We start from the raw sequence: 20,692 nt of genomic DNA, 5'->3' as shown, positions 1-20,692 counted from the left end.
TCCACCTACTGGGGCTGGAATAAGGCATCTAAGGCTTAGATCTGAAAACCGCACGAGCACTTCACCGGCTGGATTAACCCCGCTGTGCAAATAGGAGCATCAGAAAAAGGAGATGGGAAGGCTGCAGTGATCATTGATAACTTCATTCTCTTTGACAAAAGGAAAACAGAAGCCAGAAAGCATTTGGTAAATCCATCCATCACAGGTGCCTCTATTTTAAGACATATTAGATATGTGGCCCGTTGTTTAAATATATCCTAATTTTAAGGCATGTTGACTTCTATTTAATATCAAGTGTTTAGGACGCAAAACTGGTCAAAATTGAAAAATTAAAATTACTGTCGATGACCAATGCATTTTGATTCTAACTTCTTATTTCCTTCGCCAATATGTCCTTAAAAAATAGTTATGTAATTTTTAACAACACAAGAAACACTTTGTACAGCCATTTTAATAAAGCCGTCAATCAAGCTGGAAAGGATTGACTGTAGAAACGATTGAATTTTCAACAGTTGTTTTCCTCTCACACAACAAATGGAGTCATAACCCAATAGGCTGTTCATCAAGCTGCAGTAAAACCTGATGAGGAGCCAGCTGTGCTCCTGGCGGCTTGGGAGGGGGAGCGAGGGGGGGCCAGGGAGGGTTTCTAAACTTCAGAGTAAATAACTGAGATGCACTGAGCGTTTTCAAAGTCGGGTCTGTGGCGGAACACGTGTGCAGGCTGTTATACTCAGCAGATGTGCGCCAGGGTAGAGTTGCAGCGCTGGGAGAGAGATACAGCTTGGGTTGGGCAAATGGTATTAGGAATCCGTCTCTGTTTGCATTCAGGCTGTCTTCGCTGCTGCTCCTGGAGGAGTTGCGAGAAAAGGAAAGTGCACGTTCTAGCAGGGATTGTTTTCAACAGGTTCAAAAGTTTGCATGTCTGTTGAATCCCTCTGGCAGGATTGCTTCGCTGTCAAACAGAATACCCAGCTGGTGGTGGCAGTCCTCATGGGGAGGGTGGGGGACCGATTGATGGTGTTCACCCAGCGACGAGAATATTAGGAATTCTTCCTGAACTGTCAGTGGAGGAAAAAAAAGAGCACTCTCAACAATATCGTTATGAAAGTTTTCTTTTTCCTTTCTTTGTATTTTTTTTTTTCACTTTTACAGCTAATGCCTCATTAAGTCAAAAATCATTCAACGTGCTTTCTTAGGATAGCTTTCCTAAAGAAAAGAGTCACCAAAAAAAAAACAGTACTCTGGAGATTATATTGATCTATAATTAAGACAAAGGCTGGGGTTAAAAAAGGGAGGCAAGACTTTTTTGCTCTTAGGTGATCTGGATTGTCATGGAGGCAAACACACAAGCTTGTTGTTTTTTTTTTTTAATATAAAGTGCGAGATTTCACTAAAAAAGGTTAAAAATGAAGTGAGTAATCTTCAGCGCATAATGCAATTGTTAATTTTAGCTCGTTGCGTGGGTGCCGCTCTTGACTTGAACAGCCGGCTGGAGCCTTCATTAGAGAAGAAGCAGGCAGCTTGGGACAGGTGGAGTGGATCAAGCCGTGAACGTGGTTTGCTGGAGGCCGGTCATCAGTGTTAGGAACCCAGTCTTGTTTGTTTAGTCCTTTGCCCCTACCATGATTATTGCCATTATCGTTACTGTTGACTTTTCGTCTTTTTTCAGGTGGACCATGTGTCAGACCGTGTAAGGGAATCACATGGAGATGGGCGTTTTGAACTGTTAATGGGGACATGGGACTCCCGTTGTCTCTGATCCCACGTGTGGATTTTCCCAGCGAAGAAGGACAGAAGCCGCTCCTAAGTTGCCAAGACCGGCAGCCGGACTCCTGCACGAAAGGTAAAGAGCTGTCATCGGATGGCTATCACTTCATCTGTATGTTTTCCTCAGTCTGTAAATGTGCATGTTTGCATGGAACAGTTCCTGAAAGGCCACCCAAACAGACAGCATCTGTATAAGGGAGTCAGCTGGCTCAGAGTTTGTAAAATTAGAGCTCAATTTGTGCATTTCATTTTTTTAAAGAAATCTGGTCACGATCTGTTTTTGATTGAAATGCTCCAGGAAAAAAAGTTAGGGCAACAGAAGTCCTGTCTCCTCCCCTGACTCAGTACGTTGAGAAACAAACTGTTTGCTTTGAGAAACAGAACTTTTTATTTGGTTAACTGCATCTCTCCCCTGTGTCACTGAAATATGAGAGATCTGTCGGGTACACTGAAGGGAATATCCTCAAACCTCCTCAAACCTCTGAGCCTTGCTCACTGGCCCCTCGCAAACTCCATCATCCCTGATGAAAACTTTTCCTTTTCCATCCCCACAATCCTTTGCCAAGTGAGCCTGTGTTTTTTTAACAGTATCATTAAATACCATCTGTCCTATCATGGTAGGTCTTAGCATATTTGCAACAGAAATTACTGTCTTATTAGATTTTTCTCATGCTTCCTATGTCCACTTGGAAATAAAGTTACTGAATTAGTATATGGTACTTAAACACTCCCAGATAAACATATCAAGACACTGATATGTCCATTAATAATTACTGTTGTAATGACTGGGAACAGGGCAGTCATTACTTGGGAATTTTTGTGAAAGAAGTGACTTTCTAGGCTACAAGGTCTTTCTGTCTTTTATTTTTTCTTTTTTCCTTCCTTCCTTTCTTCTTTTTTCCTGTCCTTTTTTTTATTTCCTTCTTTCTTTCCTCTATTTTTTCCCTTTCCTTCCTTTTTCTCCTTTTTTCTTTCTTAAAAAAAAAAAACTGAGGAGGAAGTAAAAGCTGAATTATTCATGAGCCTCATTTGACAGCACATCAGAAGGGGAACTGTCAGGGGCTTTATGGAGGTAGGGAGAAAAAAATACTAATAACAGGCTTATACTTAGAAAAGTCATTTCTAGCATCTGTGTAGTCATCTCTTATGAGCCTGGAGCATCAGAGTTCAGTTGTGATAACTTCATTGGAGCTCCCTGCCTGAGAGTTACTTCCGAAGGATCTCCACAGCACCAGCCACTGACAGGGGCTGGGGGAGAGCTTCTGCTTTTAATAGTATCTCTGTCAGTTTGAAGTCTGAAGTCCCTGATGGTTTATTGCCATATTGGGATCCTGTATGTATTCTGAATTATTACCTCTTACGTTGGTTTCTCCCCCTGTAGAGTGTACTGAATCCCTTAGACCCAGGAAGGTATGTCTATGGTTGAAACTTGCAAATCATTTGTGAGTCATCTTAGAGATGCTGTAGAACAGGTACCACCTCCCAACTCGGAAGCGGAGGAAGAGTTGGGGAAATACTCTCTTTTTCTTCTGCTTCCATTTTGGAGTGGAGCATAGGAACCGGGAGGTGTGTGGGACTTGGGTGTCTCAGTTTAAGATGTATTGATCCACCCTGACAGCAAGGTGTATTGATAGGAGCGTGTGTATGTGTGTGTCAAGGGTCGTGGATTGAGTGACCAAATCTGCCTCTTGGTGTTTGTCTGGGGTCCTTGATTTGGTCTTGTTTTATTCTCTTTCGGTGCAATTGGCAGGGAGGCTGGAGTTGCTCATTTGATTTTGAGAACAAAGGGAAGAATCCAGTATCTCAACCATAATGGTCAAGACTTCACCCTGCGCTGACTTTACTTTCTGATGTCTTCACCTTATAGGGTGTCAAACCTTGTGATTTTAATTTGCATCTGGGAGAATGTCTGAGCCAGGAGACCTGAGTCAGACCATAGTGGAGGAAGGTGGGCCTGAGCAGGAGACGGCCACTCCGGAGAATGGTGTGATTAAATCTGAAAGTCTGGACGAGGAGGAGAAACTGGAATTACAGGTGAGCCTGGAGAAATCCCATTTGTCATACTGCTGTGTGCACCCCTTTCTTTCATTTTGAAGATACTCTGAAGGTTTGTTTGTCTTCTTGCTTGTAAAGAGTTTGACTAGTAAAATGAACATGTGTAATCATGTCCAACTCTTTGAGACCCCATTGACCAGAGCCCCCCAGGTTCCTCTGTCCATGGGATCCTCCAGGCAAGAATACTGGAGTGGGTTGCCATTTCCTCCTCCAGGGGATCTTCCTGACCCAGAGATTGAACCCACATCTCCCCGCTGCATTGGCAGGCAGATTCTTTATCACTGAGTCACCTGGGAATCCCAAGTTAAATGAACAGAAAATTCATAAAACAAATCTTCTCTTTTCCCATTTATTAGTCCTTTTTTTCTGACTAAACAGTACATTCTGGTCAAAATGCCCTTTGAAATAGTATGTGTGTGTATATATATATATATATATACACAAAGAACATATTTAATGACTGAATTTTCCCACAGCTTCTCCATATTAATTTCCAGACCACCTCAAGGAGTTTGTGGAGGGCTTCTGCTAAGGCAGCTTTTTACTAGCTGAGTTTTAAAAATAGATTTGTATTCCATGAAAAGAGGAAGGGTCAGCTCATGACAGACCAAGAAATATCAAAGACATGAGCTCTGTTGACCTTCTTGCGCAGGCTAAGCATCGATTCTTATCAGCAGAAAAGCTTAGAATTCCCAGCCAGGAAGAGAGAATGCCCTGGAAGAGGCAGGGGGCAGTTTGGGGGTGATTCAGAGTACTCAACAAGTGATATGTTTAAGTGGTCAGGATTTATGAGAGAAGGAGATTTGGTAGAAGGAAAACAAACTAGACTTGTAAATAACCTGTATTGATTTTCTGTGAACCAAACTACAAAAGTGTTAACTGTTTTTATTTCATAAATGCACAAAGGCAGATAATGGCATAATGGCCAAATGACCTCAGGGCCAGCCTTTGCCTTCCCCAACAAGCTTCTGTGGGGCTTCCCTGGTGGCTCACATAGTAAAGAACCTGCCTGCCAGTGCAGGAGATGTAAGAGACACTGGTTCAATCCTCGGTTCGGGAAGATCCCCTGGAGAAAGAAATGGCAACCCTTTCCAGTATTCTTGCCTGGAGAATCATGTTAACAGAGGAGCCTGGCGGGCTACAGTCCATAAGGTCACAAAGAGTCAGACACAGTGGAGCGACTAAGCATGCATGAGCTTCTGTAAGGAGGGAAGGAGTAAAGCTAAATGGTCAAAAGTTTTGGGGGAGCAAGGGCAGGAGTCCTCCTCCCCCATGGTTATAATGCCTGATTGCTGTTGTTATTTATTTTTCAACTCTAGTGACATCTTTTTCTCTCTCTGTCCCCCCCACTTCCCTCTCCTGGTTGTTGGTTGACTGTTTGTTTGTCTGTTTGATTTTGTTTCTAACATACAGAGGCGGCTGGTGGCTCAGAACCAAGAGAGAAGAAAATCCAAGGTAGGGTTCTGGAGTTCTGCGTTGACCTGATATGCATATGTCACATAGGGGTAGAGGATTTGCCAAGGAGGCACAGGGTTGTATGTAGATCTTGGCTGTACCCATGCTGCCTGTATTTAATGTGGTCGTGTTGACACTGCTCTTTCTTTCTCGCTCTGTGTGCTTTTTAATTAGAGCATTTAGGGTTCACATAGCTGCAGTGTATATATATTTGATCCTGGCAAATTTGACAGTGCTTTACAAATGAATCGCTGCTCACTTTTTTCATTTTAAATCAAATTTGGGGGGAATTTTTTTGTATGTCCAATTAGTTTCTGCCTTGAAGTAAACAGGTTCTGATGTTTAGGATACGGTCTTCAACTTTTAACATATTTTCTCAGTCAGATCACTTTCAAATCCAGTTTTAGTAGAATCCATCTGTGTTGTCTTTTCTTCCTTGCTTGTACATTCTTTGTATGTTCCCAGTGCGATGGGCAGTTTGCTAAGAGTTTTCTTTAAATATATTCTTCCATGCTCTCCTCCACCTGCATCGCCGTCAACACAGATCTGATGCTTTGAGCCAAAGTAGACGCTTTGTTCCCATCAGCCTAGGGGTCCAAGACTTGGAACCAGTGTAGACAGCCCTGAGCTATGGATTTGAAGCTGGCTTTTAAAAATTTCGATTTGGGAATGTCCAGAGAAGGTGGAGATGTTTTGACAGCCTGAGTTTATTTCCTGGTTGTTTTTTTTTTTTTTCCCTTTATTTTCCTTTCCTTCCCATTTCTTTCGCCTCCCCAGTCAGGAGCAGGAAAAGGTAAATTGACTCGCAGCCTTGCTGTCTGTGAAGAGTCCTCGGCCAGACCAGGAGGGGAAAGTCTTCAGGACCAGGTATACGCCCTGTCTTTATGGGTCATGGGGGAACGGGACCCACTTTGTGTGCATGAGGATTCATTTGGCATTAAACAGTGTTTTGGGGGGAGCACAAACTAGTTGAAGAAGGACAAAGTCCAGCTTCCTCCCCCGTTTCTGAGACACCCTAAATTAGTTGAACAGTCTCAAAGTATTACATTTGTTTTTTTTCCAGACCCTCTGAATACTGCACATGGAAAGGAATTCAAAAGAATTTAGATTAAAATGTAAGCACGGTCGTGCTGCTATTCCTCAAAGGCTCTCTCTTGATCAGACTGAACCAAATACATTCCTAAGTACCACGTCTCCTCCCTTAGTGGAGAGTCTTGCACTTGCCTATAAAAACACAAATTTTGGCTCTTAGGAAGTTTCAGAAATAGTGAATAAGGTGCATTGAGCTTTGGACACATACTTTTAGGGCCTTTGGTGGAGATTTCTCACTACCGGAAAAATGGTCCAGAAATAAATCTGAGATGAATGTGAATTTAAGTTAATATTATTAATACTTTGCTGCACATCCTTACACCTAATTTTTGCTCCTTACAGCAAGGCTGTTCAGCTCTAAAAATTCAACTTCCAACAAAACTCTTCACATGGTATTTATTTTTGTTTGCCTTTCAGGCATCATATTTGCTTTTAGAAAAATGGTCTTGCTGTTAAAATTTTTCCTTGTTTTATCAGAGGCTGAGAACAGTCAGGACAAAAGTAAAATGATTGATCTGAACTCAGAGGAGGAAAAATTAAGTTAGCATTATTTTGAGGGGCTGTGTTTTGCCTTTCTCTTTATAATTTCATTAAAATTCTCAAAATTTTCCTCTTGGATACAGAGAGCGTTGAGAGCACTTTCTTTCAAAGGACCAAAAATAAATTCCTCGTAGATTTCATCCTTAGAGTATTTTTTCCCCCAGCCTCATTTCCTCAACCTGCCACCCATGTCGTACGCCAAGGGCGAGCTAGCTTTCAGTAGCCATCACTATGTTTTATACAAGTTTTATTTTCCTTGGGCTCTGAGAAACGTGTGGCTTTTGTTCAGCATTTTATTTGTGCTTCTTTTTTGTTTGGAGATTTAAAAGGGGGAATGAGGCGAATATCACAGCTTATATCATTCAATGTGGATGGATGGCTTGTGATGTAATGCACACAATACATGTTAATTCTGCAGAATGACAGACTCTGAGAGAAATAATGCCCCAGTGGTCCCCTACTCCGAATGCCAGGCAGAAGAACACAGCCTTTATAGATTTCATCTGATTTTTTAATCCTATTTGATGAGGTACTGGGAGGAGGTTTTTTTTCAAGTGATCATCTGTATCATTGTACCCACCCTGGACTTAAGACTAGGTTACTCCTTGCAATTGGAGCAGAGAAATAAGAGGCAAATGGTACTTTGCTCCTGCTGGCCCCATGCTGAGTAACTTGAGACTAGCTTTGTAGGAATTAGAACTTGCAAGCCTTCCTTGGGACTGGCTGAGGCGGTGGGAGCAGGGCCCGCCCCCCACACCCCCTCACACACATATAAGCAAGTGGCCATGCTGCTCTTTTAGAGAATAAAGAAGCAGACCTTTGAGCTTGTATCCAATGCCTGCATTAGGTACCACCGGCACTTAACAACATGTGGGAACTGAATCCCCGACAACACTGGCCGAAGTGTACGGCATACGGATTGTATGGCTCCCCCAATGTGTGTGTATTCACAGTATTTGGAAAACTGCCTTCATTTTCCTGTGTGGGAAAAAACTTTTGCTACCTGTATTACTTGATCTCAGACCCATAGCAGATGGTTCAGTCTGTCCTTAAGTTAAAGGAAGTGTTTTCTTTTCTAATGTTATACTCTTTACCTATCAGTGTATTGCTGCAACTTGAATCATTCTTTTCCTGTTGTTGGAGATAAAGTTATCCTGTACTGATGTATTTAACACTTGTATTTTATTATTGAGCATATCAATAAAAATATTAAAAAAGAACAGATTGTTTTTTACCAACTCTATAGCACTTCGTGTGTTCTTTCAACACCATAACGTGTAGAAAAGGCACGTGGCAGGAATTTGTACATTTAAAAAAAAAAAATAATATCCTTTAGCCTCTGCTGTCGCATTCATATTTCCAAGCCTCTTTGATTTTAGATTTAAACTTGCCGAGGCTGGATGGATCAATCAGTTTTGAAGAAGTAATGAGACCACTTCCTGACCTGGGACCCTCGCTTTCCTCTCCTGACCCACTGTCAAATCGATTCTTCCCCACTTGAAACAAAAATGTTCCAGCTTTTTCCTTAGCAAGTGGAAGCAAACTGTAACACCAAAGTCTGCCTGAATCTTTGCAGACTAAGACATTTCTGTCCCAAGTGCTGTGATAAAAGACCTTATTATCAGATTACACTCAGTTTTGTATATGGCCATCCCCGGGATAAACATGTGGATATCAGAAAACCCGGCTAAGATAACTATTTACCATGAGAATGTATTTTAATGCATCCTCTATATCATACAGCTTTCCAACCATGGTGACTTTTTATCCCAGCCCAGAATACACAATAGAGCCCCTCCCCAAAAAGAAACTTGCCATTGGAGGACTTTGGTTTTCTGTTTGTCAGATCAGCTAGGTTTACCAAGAATCATTAAGAATCCCAGTTTGGCCATAATTTGAGGATGTAGAGACATCAGTTTAGTCACATGTAGAAAAGTCTTAGTTTAGTTTTCAGTGGGAAACACTATTAGTCATATTTTTTCCCCTACATCATAAATGTTAATGTCGCCAGTGGAAGAAAGTTTTCCCATTAGATGATCTCTTACATAAGAACCAGTGGGCTTAATGTTGGCTCATTTGTCATAGTTTTAATCATAGCATAGTTTTTTCATAAAACTGAAAAACATAATTTGGCTCATTCTTCTTCAAAACAGTGAACATACTATCATCCAAATGGCTGATATATGAGTTCATATGAAATGATCTGTTTCAGTACAAAATCAATAAATACAAAAGTGGATCCAGTCCAAATACTGTAAATGGTCAACCAAGCATTAGTTCAAGAGACTCTTACATCTTGAAAGGATTCACTGATACTAGAATTAAAATAATATTAAATATTTATATTTAATTGATGGAAAATAGAGTCCTATTTTCTACCTTTTCCAAAAGGCAGTGCTTATTGTAAGTTTTAATGCTTTATTAATAGCTTTTGTAAGCAACATAGGGTAACCCATATCTAGGATTCCTTCAATTCTGTATTTTTATTTTTCATAGTGATAGAAATCAGTATTTATGTGGCTCTGAAACAACATTTTAATTGTAAATGGGCTATTATAGCCTGTATTTATGTCTGTTTTTTCCTGTAATTATGATTCATGTAATATCTGTCTGTCTGTGCTTGTGCCAATTTTTTCCGTTCAAGGAATTATATAAAAGAACTTGCAGAAGCCTCTTTTTTATGTTAATTTTTAAGACATGATCGTAGCTGTGATGCAAACTTATTGATAAAGAAATTTTTCCGAAGTGTTTAAAAATAAACCTATAGAGAAAATAAGAGTTGTGATCTACAGGAATTTAGCTTGCTTGCGGTTAATATTCACAAGGCAAAGTTTTAGTACTAGCTCCTTCTCATGACCTTCCATTGACCTCCAAAGTTAATTCATTTTAAAGAGCAATTATTTTTCTGACAGGTATAATTTTTTTACCATTTAAGAAAAAAAATCTGTACCTGGCTTTCATTTTCCTGTTCTTAATAATCTCTATGCAAAATGGAAACCAGACAGAGATTCTTAAATCTGGCCCTAAATTATTATATTTTTTCCCCAACAGGAATCAATTCATTTACAGCTTTCCAGTTTTCCCAGCCTGCAAGAGGAGGATAAATCTAGGAAAGATGACTCTGAAAGAGAAAAAGAAAAGGATAAAAACAAAGATAAAACCTCTGAAAAACCCAAGATCAGAATGTTATCAAAAGGTGAATGTGAAAAATGTTTCCTTAACTTACTCAGTTTATATATAACTAGTTACAGAATACATTCTAGACTTTACACAAATATCACCTCCCACCAAAATTTGCATAAAATTTTATATGTGTATGTATGTGTGTGTGTGTAAAAGATGATGTGAACTTGATTTTTTTCTGTTCATGGTGTCATTTTTGTGTATCTAAAAAGATTATTTTTAGGATCACATATTTCTTTGGATATTCATTTGGATCTATTTTTGAGAAGTTTGTACAAGGGAGTGAATATAAATCTGTTCCTAATTCAGATTTATTAGTACAGTTAATTTGAATTGATGAACAGTAATGGTACCCAGTTTTATATCTTTTAAGTTTCATGCTTATCTTAAAAGACAGATAGTGGATTGGCAATTCTCAGTTGATAAGTGGTAAGTGGTGTCCCCAGAGCGCAGATGTATATGTCAATGTCAGTGGAACACATATTAACATTTTATCTGAACTAAATGAATTTGGTCTCTGCAACCCATATACTGCCCCATCATGTTTCATGTAAAATATACACACTTCTACTTCAGGAAAAATTTCTTCCCCAAAAGTCATTCCTTATAAAACCACAAAGCTACAATCCAGACTTTTCAACTTGTTGCCTTACATATAATTATACAAAAGTAAAACAAACAAACAAGAAAGCAAAAGTAAAAACAAAATTAAGTTGATATGAAGAATTCCATGAATAAACAGATTGGCAATAGACTTAATTTTTTTTAAATACCTGAGACAGTATAAGGCATTTGATCAGCTGAGAGATGACAACTACTTCACATATGCTCCATAACCACAGATCTGCTTAAAATGATTGTCTCAGCTGCTGAACATCTAAAAACCAAGGTGTATCTGAGAGTAAACAAGTACAGCTTCCTAAGATGGCTTTAGAAATTAAGCTTTAGACAGCATCAAAAGACTTGAAAGACATGGAAATATTTAATGCCCTCCTATATTTTGTATCAGTTAATATTTAGACAGTTTTACAACAGAGCATTCAGTTTTTGCCTTCTCCATTTTAAGAGAAAGAGGGTTCCATGGTATCTCAAGCTCTTGAGAGTTCTCTCTGTGGGTTGGGAGTACCCATCACTGCCATGGAGAGGTCATGCCCTTGCTGATTGACAGCCCAAAATGAACTCATGACATCTGACTCCGCCCACCCACCCACCCAGACCGTGCCCACTTCCTCTCCTATGACAGCTAGGTCTTTCCACACTGGAAATCTACTGGGTGTTCTTAATCCCCGAATCTAATTTTCATCCTGATTTAATGTTGCCAGGTTGCTAGTTTCGTAACATGTGCCTCTAACACCAGTAGATTCACCCAAAGTTTGCCTGAGCGTAAGGGAAAAGGGAAAGGCTGGGAAAACCCTTTTCAGCCCACCTCCCACTACCCTTTCTCATAACTCCATCCTGCTGTTTGTTTCAGATTGCAGCCAAGAATATACGGATTCTACAGGCATAGATTTACATGAGTTTCTGATTAACACATTAAAGAATAATTCCAGGTAAATCATTAAGTAAATCTTGTTTTTAGAGGAGTCAAGTAGAATGTTACAATAAAGTCATTCATGCAAACACTTGTAAGAGGGAAGCTGTAGAAGGCTGAGTCCATCTCTGATGTCTTAAACTGTCTCTTGTATTTTCTCTTTTCTGCTAATAGTTTTCATGTTTATGTTTTTAGCTAGTCTTAATTCCTGGGTACTTGTCCAGTGAATAAATTATAGTTTACAAGTTCTGCTTTTCTGGTCACAAAGAGATACTTATTAAGGGGGAAAATATAGAGAATGAGAAGCAATGTCAAATATGCTTCAGGGCAGCTATTGAACCAACTATTTGGGCTTAGCTTTGTTAAAGTTTCCTATTAATTTAAAATATACAATTTACTTGGTGTGTTTTATGGGCCTAATACTTTGCATGTCTTAGTTAATATTAAAAACTACAAAGCTTTCAATGGCAGAACATACTTAACAGATGAGGAAACACCTTAAGGAGAATGGAATTACAGATAGTTTGACATCACATTTCAGAGAACAGTTAGATGCCGATTTGTAGCTACATAGATTTAAACAATTTTTCCATACATGTAAGTGAAACTGTTAAGTCTTTGGGAATGGACAGTCCATAAAGCCTTTTCATTTTAACATTTATTTTGCAGAGACAGGATGATACTCCTGAAAATGGAGCAGGAAATTATTGATTTCATTGGTGACAACAAGTATGTTGAATCGCAGTGCCGGTTAATGAATCTGATGTGTCTTGGTTTGCTGTATGGGTTTAATCACTCATTCTGGAAAGATTTAGGGGTAGATAAAACATTATTTAATATGTTTGCTGACTCATTAAATAGAGATGCTGTTGGAGTTAGGAGCTATGTGCTGATGGGAATTGTTGCTTGGGTCATGTGTAGTCCTGCTTGTTAAATTCCGGACAAAATGGCTATAAACAGGAGACCACTGATTAGCATTGAGTAGCAGTAACAAGAAGCGACCCTTTTCGTTTTTATTATAGTTTTTTAATGGGCTCCAGCTGGCTGTAGTCAGTTATGCCTGGAAATAAATGTGCTGCTTTCAGTGTCAACCATGTAGTGACATCTCCAGATAGACATCTGCAGTCCCCTATTATGTCTGTCATTGTGGCTGCGCCTGGCTCTGTGGATAAGGTCTCCTGGACTAAAACAGAATATACTTTCCAGCAAACATTGAGTTCCCTGTGGTCTGAGAAATGCACAACTCTGAAACAAAAACACTTATTGTACTTTAATCAATACATCTATAAGTGGAAAATTGGTCTGGAAATGAGAACATTGAGTGATGCCAGGAATGAAATAAGCTTAATGGTTCGGATGAAAAAGAAACGGTTTTATGTGTGTGTCTCTCAAATGTACTACGGGCCAGAAACGAAGATGCTGATAGTGCTGTTTCTTGTGTTCCGTTCCAGTAATCATTATAAAAAGTTTCCTCAGATGTCATCCTACCAGAGGATGCTTGTCCATCGCGTGGCCGCTTACTTTGGGCTGGATCACAACGTGGACCAAACAGGGAAATCGGTCATCATCAACAAGACCAGCAACACGAGAATGTAAGCCCCTTCTCTGTGTTTATTTAGCATTTTCTCTTTCTCTCGTGGATTCATTTATAAGAACGCAGTATACAGTTCAAAGTACATGGCATTTCAAATGTACAGTGTTATTTATCTCTTGCTCTTCTCAACAATAGTGGCATTTATCTATAGAAGATTGTGGACCAGGAAAGTTGATAAAATTTAGGCTGTTAAGTGTATTTATTCCCTGATCTGTTATGTAGCTCCTGAAACACAATTTTCTTCTTTCCATTAGTAATCCATGTGGTTATATACCAAACATGGAACATGTTATATCAGCTATAACTCTGATTAAAAATAACAGACATTTAAAAACAATAACATATATAGGATAATTACTCTTTTCTTTCTTTTTCTGATGTCAAGACATTGATCTTACTGTGGTTTATAGAATAACAAAACTCCAAACTGGGAGACAGAAGTCCGGCCTCTAAGACCCAATTCTTTTACTTACTACCTGGGTAATTTGAGATAAGTCCTGTAAAATGTGCCCTCTCAGGTTTTTTTCACTTATAAAATCAGAGTTTTTTGAGCCAGATAATATCTAAGTTCTGGCTCTAAAAGCAGGTTGCTTGTTTGGTTTTGCTTCTTTCAATAATTGTTTGCTTCTATCTCACTATGTTTACAATGAGTGGTCATTTGCTTTAGAAACTTCGAACTGTGTCTGTTGAACCCACCTCTCCTTGAAGCGCAGGCCATTTTTATAGCACAGTCACATTAAACTGAAAAGCTGTCCTCATATAAAGCAATTTCTTAAGACATTTGTTTGGTAAATTGTGCACATTGCGTGGTTTGTTAGGAATGCCATGTCACTGAAGGGAACTTTTGTGTCAAGCACAGCAGGGTGGCTCAGACATCAGTTTCTGTTCTCTGGAGGCTGGGGCTTGTTGGGGTGGAGATGATGATGCCCCTTCTCTGCTCAAGGCTCAGTCTGTGTTGAGCAGAATGAGTGTGAAGGTCATAGTCGGGGGAACTCAAGCTGGGAGATCCGGGGCTACTGAGATTGGCTATTATCTCAGGGACACTGAGAGGTTCTCTTCTCTGGACTTCAGATTATTTATTTATCTGCAGGAGAGAGTTTGGAATGGTTATGTTTAAAGGCCCTTGAGCTTCAGAAGTCTTGGGTCCTGGTGGTTGCATTTTATTGTGAGGGCAAAACACATCTTAAAATTTATCAACTTTCCACTTTATCTGATTGTTGGCACATGGACCTCCTATTTTGAACAGGAGTAGGACTGGAAGGTCACTGTCCTTTAATCCTTCCCTCTCTATTAAATATGCCTAGTTGTTGCTGTTGTTGTTTTTCATTCTTCATTCTGGTTTTTCTTATGATTTTCAGATACTATAACACAGGCACACACTGACTGCAGACTAGGCAAGCATTGCTGTCCTTTTAATTCTTTCTCTATAAGGCCATAAGAGACGTGGGAAAGCCCAGAGATCAAATAGATTGATGTGGTTTCACCTAGGAGAGACGGTGCATTTATGTTTAATTCACCCTGATTTTGCAGTAGCATAGTCATAAATATTAATACACATGTTTGAGACCTGTTTCCTTGTCAAACGGTTTTTGAGAAAATAAAACACTCTTTGTATAAAGGCTCTTGGTGACTCAGCAATGGCTCTAAACTTGCAATCAGTTTGATATAGTAGTCACTAGTTACATATGGCTATTTAAATTTTAAATTAATTATTGAAATATAATTTAAGCTGCAAGATTCAATTCCTCAGTCAGGCTAGCCATATTTCAGGTGCACCTATTAGAGAATATACAGAACATTCCCTTTATTTCAGAAAGTTCTGTAGGTCCAATCTTCTCAGAATCCTTGTGATTCTTGCAAGTTTCCAAATACCACTGGAGAACATAATTTGTCCCTTAAAACTTTCCTTTTTTGCTAATGAGCATCATATAATCAGACTTCTTCACTTGCAAAAGAACACTAGCTTTTTTTTTTTTCCTTTAATGACCAATTTCCAATAGATGGCACGTGTTTATGCCTTGAGGAAGAGCAGAAGAACTTGAGCAGGGAACACCTTCAGGTATTGTTCCTGTAACAAAGTGCTGGGCTGCTAGGCATTCTGTCTAGTTCCTGCCTTTGATCATCAACATTTAGTCCCCACTCTGTGACTCCCAAACAAAAAAGACGAATGACTGTATGTCATGGACACTCAGGGTATTTCCTGAAGAGTTGAATTTAATCATCTTTCATCCACAGCTGGGTCAAATCCCACCACTCTATTCCAGACACCTTTCTGGCCATCCTTGATTTGAGTGGCTCTTGCCAGGGATTGAAATGGGGGTGGGGGAAGCTAATATCTTTCAGAACAAGAGAAAAAGATGAATTTAATGTCCTTTTGTAAATAGCATCCAGTCACATTTTCAGGACCTGAATCAATTGGAGCAGTTTTAGCAAAGGAGGAAGGTAGTTCTGTGGGAAATTATATTTGACGTTGAAAGTCTGTTGCCATGTTTTCATGGAATTAAAGTTCAAAAGAGAACATCTCTTCAGGTTCTAGGTGTCTTACGTATTTTTGACTCTGATAATTTCGAGAGTTGTGCCATCAGGACAACTGGCCTATGATGGTTGTGGGGACCATATTGGCTTAGGTATATTATTAGATGAAAATGTTTCCATTTCTATAAAGGAAGGAGGCTGAGATGGAAATTCCTCAGATGATTCCTTGTGGGTTTTGTGTTTTGGAGATACTGTTTCAATGTGTACGCTTTAATGGTACCCCAAAACAAATGCATGGAGATGCATAGTTTAAACGTCATTGTGCTGCTGCTAAGTTGCTTCAGTCATGTCCGACTTTGTGCGACCCCATAGACGGCAGCCCACCACGCTCCCCCGTCCCTGGGATTCTCCAGGCAAGAACGCTGGAGTGGGTTGCCATTTCCTTCTCCAATGCATGAAAGTGAAAAGTGAAAGTGAAGTCACTCAGTCATGTCCAACTCTTAGCCACCCCATGGACTGCATGGAACCCACCAGGCTCCTCCGTCCATGGGATTTTCCAGGCAAGAGTACTGGACTGGGGTGCCATTGCCTTCTCCATAAATGTCATTGTAGATTGGGAGAAATGCAGAAAACCTGGATGGAAAATACAAAAATGAACTGAAGGGCTGAGGAAGGGAAAACACTTCCTTTTTTAATTTTTCGTTTTCAGTGACCATACTGGCCTGTAAGGTGGCCCTCTGAAGTGGATGCCTGTCACCTAGATATTGGCTGGGATTTATTTCCAGAATTCCTGTTTTTCTAGATTGTCTGCAGTTTAGTGCCTATAGAATGTGTCTTGAAAATACTAACTTTTGCATGGAGAGAAAATAGTCCCACCTGAAGTTCAAAATATTTAAGTCATGACAACAGACTGTGGGGATTATATTTACACATGCGTGTGTACTACAGTCACTTCTAGTATTTTCTGTGATATCTTCAAATATAATCCATCCATCCTTTCATGATGGAAAAAAAATCTCAGACTTTTCAGATAGTTATAATCACTTATAATAGCATTACATACTATTTGTTCAATTGTATTGGATACTTTACAACTTATTTAATGTATTTCATTTAATATTAAAAGCAAACATATAACCTAAGTCATTAGAGAAGAACATTAAGTGCACAGGTTTGATCCTTGGTACAGGAAGATTCCATGTCCTGCAGGGCTCCAGAACTACTGAAGCTTGCATGCTAGACTCAGTTTTAGACCTCCAGAGAAGCAATGGTCAGCATGGCTGGAATCTCAACCCAGTGTGTCTCATGCCAAGAACAATGTTACTAAGTAATCTAACTCTCTTTAAGGCAAAACAACCCAGACTATGGACATCCTCAAGATCTCCTGGATTGGTTGAGAACTCCCACTCCTAAATCTTTTGTGGTCTGATAAGAAATAATCATTGAGGGAGAAGATTTTTTTGAAGGTTCACTCAGTGGTGTCAGTAAATAACAGATACTTCCTCCCATATGACAGCATTTGCCAGATTTTCTTTATCACAGCTACAAGGTGCAATATTTGGGGAAAAAATATGCAGAATTTAGAGGGAATGATATCCAGTCAGTGGAAACTTCCTATACTCCGTTTCAATCGGTGTTTTCAAGAATGAAAAAACTATGTTTACGGGTAACGTCAGTGCAGGAGATGAGCCTGTCCTTTGTGTGAACACAAAATTACTCTTCCAAGCAACTCAATTGTCCAAATGCATGTTTTCATGTCATAGCCACAGGAGTGTGGGGTTAAGAGTGTAGTCATCCAGAGAGAGGAAGAAATAAGAATTGTGTTCATTTGGGATTCATTCCCCAAAGGTGCCTTCTTCCAAGTGAACTGATGCACTATGGAGAGTTAGCGAAGAAAAGTCACCTTCCCCCGGCACCACCGTCTCCTCGTCACTTCTCAGGGCTAAGCAGCGAGAGGACAGGCGAGCACGTGCCACCTCAGCCACTCAGCACAACACTCAGCCCGCAAAGCAGGTCTGAATGATTGGCGATGCCTCTGCTTAGAATGCACTGTCATCTTGGTGAAATAACGAATGGAGTTTTTGAACTGAGGCTCGGTCCTGTTTCTGCTTTAGTTGGGCGCTGTTTCCCCAGCGTATGGCCAGAAGTATGTTTTCATCTCTAGCACTTACAATTTTTTTTTCTGTTGGAATTCTCTGTTAACTGTCAGATTATTTGGCAACACCAGATGAGCCCCTTGGAAATCTGGGGCAGAGGTATTAGGGTGTGTGCACCTTGGTACTGCAAGTGATAATTAAAATGCATTTACTTTCTATCATGCTACTTTTTAAAGTCTATTTTTATTTTTGGCTGTGCTGGGTCTTTGTTGCTGTGCACAAAGTGAACGTGAAGTCGCTCAGTCGTGCCCGACTCTTTGCGACCCCATGGGCTGTAGCCTATCAGGCTCCTCTGTCCATGGGGTTTTCCAGGCAAGAGTGCTGGAGTGGGTTGCCATTTCCTTCTCCAGGGGATCTTCCTGACCCAGGAATCGAACCCGGGTCTCCCGCATTGCAGGCAGACGCTTTACCGTTTGAGCCACAGGCTTTCTCTATTTGTGGAGAGCGGGGGCTACTCTTCACTGTGGGTTTCTCATCGTGGCGGCTTCTCTGGTTGCAGAGCACAGGCTCTAGGCATGTGGGCTCTACTAGCTGTAACTCAGGGGCTCTAGAACTCAGGCTTCAGTAGTTGTGGTGCGTGGGCTTAGTGGCCCTGTGGCACATGGAATGCTCCTGCACCAGGGATTGAACTCGTGCCCCATGTCCCTTTCATTCTTAACTACTGGATCACCAGGGGAGTCCCATGTTACTTTTGATGTTTAGGATTGAGGTTAAAAGATGAACCGTGTTTTAAAATATATATGTGTAAATGCTGCAAATACATGGGTCTATTTTTTTATGAGAAGCTTTGTTCTTCTCTTTGTGTCTATTTCTAATTTTCACTTTCTCTCTTTTGCTTATTTTTCTACCTGTGTAGCCCAGAGCAGTTCATTGTTCTTTTCTTAGACAATTTCTACACCTCTCTCTCCTTTTGTCCCTCCGAGAGAAAAGATGCATGTTCAAGGTGTATCATTTGAAGACTAGAAACCTTCTACTTTCCCTACTATTTTCCAAAGGGCCAAGATCAGTCATAGGCAGAGAGAATCCCATGTATATCTGAATGCCTTTGCATGTGTCAGAGCACCTGTTTAACTAGTTCTAAAAAAATCTTCATATTAAAACGTTGTCATCTCTTGAACATATTTTTCTTTTGTCTTTCACTTGGTCCCACTGTGTTTGCCTCCAATCCCCTAGTCCAAGAGCACAGAGCAAGGAAAGAAATAGTAGGTCTGCTGGGGAGAGAGGTTACAGGTCCTCGAAAGCAGGAAACAAGAATAGGACTCAAAGGCAGACGCTGAGGGTGACACTTAGGAGTCTAGTGCTCAGGAGCCCAAGTGCCTGATTCCCAGTGTGGACGTGGGTTTTGGCCAAGCATGAGGAGTGGTATATAGTGACCTCCGTGGTTTGCTTGTTTGTTGTCCCAAGGATGATCCACTGAGCTAGCTATTTGATAAATCTCAAGAACCATGAACCTTGTTCTGATTCAGCCAAACAGAGCCTCTCTCTGGGTGAAGCAGTTGAGCCCAGTTGACTTGGTTAAACATCCCTGAGATGAGGCATGCTGACTTCCGTGTGAATAGGACCCGGGGACTGCCACCCTCTCCGGGCAGACTAGTGGGATGTGGCCAGCAACCCGGCAGGGTCAAGGGACGTCCGTTCTGCTTAGTTTCCTGAAGGGGCTCAGGTTGAAGGTGGGAATCTTTAGTGCTTGAGCCTTAACCGCTTCACTCCCGGCTGGTGATAAAGTGCATTTATACCAAGACAAACCAAAAGACCCATGCTCTTCCTCCCACGTCTATTTTTCTTCTTTTCCTTTGGCTGGAATGTGAGCAGCGGTGGGAAAGGACTGAGCAGCGTCCTGAGCCGATGCTTGCTTAGTAACCTTCTGAAGAGGACCTAGTATTGCTGTCTCCAAGCGCCTCTTGGAAACTCTTTGAGTGGTTGGTTGGTATCCCGTCATTTCTAAACAGGACAAATTTACTCTACACTGTTTATAGGAAGAATGTTGAAAATCATCTGACTTGAAGCCAAAGGTCAGGAACCTAATGAAGAATTACATTCCTCTCAAGAAAACCATGACAATTTTTTTTTTCCTAAACACACAACCTACTTCTTTAAACAGTACTCCAGCCTGAAGTTAAGACTTATTTATTAACAACGGTTAACCCGCATATCACTTCTCTCCAGTGTGTTTTCTCATATCATTTTCCTCAAATACCTCAGACAACACCAGAGTCTGTAGGTGAGACAGACATACATCGTTGAGGAGAGAAAATAAAGTGTGTCATGTTCTTTTCACAATGTGAAATTATTTATGGGCCTCTGAGTATTGAATGTATAATTTACTGTTTAACTTTGGAATGAAACATGCACGTACCTTCTATAATATTAATATCTTGAATGTAACTTTTTTAAAAAGAACTTTTATATGCATTAAAAATAATTTCCAAGTATCTAGCTAACTAACTCACAGCATTCTAGGCAGCTAGAGCTAGGCTGAGATTCATGTCTTGATCTTATCAGATCTATTCACAGAAGATCAAGCCTGAAATCCACCACTCCTGTCTCTCAGCCACGACTGAGGTTTGGAGAACAAGAATCAACATGAACAGAATCAATAAACCCAAATGATGATAAAAGCAAGAAACAAACCAAACTCTATCCTTTTGAGACCAGACCCATTGTATTTGTTTTTTGGTTGTTCTTTTCTTTTTTTAAAAACAAAATCCTAATTTACATTTAATTTTTTAAAAAGTAACAGAGAACTCAATTAATGTTAATACAAAAATGAATACTAAAACTGTGATGCAAAACTCCAGAACCACAGAACACACTGGATTAAAAACGGTCCTGGCAAAACTTAGA

General features: G+C 40.1%; 1 protein-coding gene across 2 annotated transcripts in view; it reads left to right on the top strand.

Annotated features, from left to right (window-relative positions):
* The window catches only part of ARPP21 (cAMP-regulated phosphoprotein, 21kDa), a 163,863-nt gene that overhangs the window by 44,549 nt on the left and 98,622 nt on the right, over window positions 1-20,692 (top strand). For both annotated transcript variants that reach the window (XM_010835537.1, XM_010835535.1), the window contains exons 2-9: window positions 1,670-1,843; window positions 3,635-3,801; window positions 5,236-5,277; window positions 6,055-6,144; window positions 9,961-10,105; window positions 11,564-11,642; window positions 12,293-12,352; window positions 13,075-13,215. In XM_010835537.1, the coding sequence (XP_010833839.1) occupies window positions 3,673-3,801; window positions 5,236-5,277; window positions 6,055-6,144; window positions 9,961-10,105; window positions 11,564-11,642; window positions 12,293-12,352; window positions 13,075-13,215 (686 nt within the window). In that variant the 5' untranslated portion in view covers window positions 1,670-1,843; window positions 3,635-3,672. The remainder of the gene's footprint in view (window positions 1-1,669; window positions 1,844-3,634; window positions 3,802-5,235; window positions 5,278-6,054; window positions 6,145-9,960; window positions 10,106-11,563; window positions 11,643-12,292; window positions 12,353-13,074; window positions 13,216-20,692) is intronic.

The sequence above is a fragment of the Bison bison genome, unplaced genomic scaffold (assembly GCF_000754665.1).
Source record: "Bison bison bison isolate TAMUID 2011002044 unplaced genomic scaffold, Bison_UMD1.0 scf7180017864043, whole genome shotgun sequence".
NCBI lineage: Eukaryota > Metazoa > Chordata > Mammalia > Artiodactyla > Bovidae > Bison > Bison bison.
The sequence above is the reverse complement of the archived record's forward strand: the minus strand, read 5'-3'. Positions and strand labels throughout refer to the sequence as shown.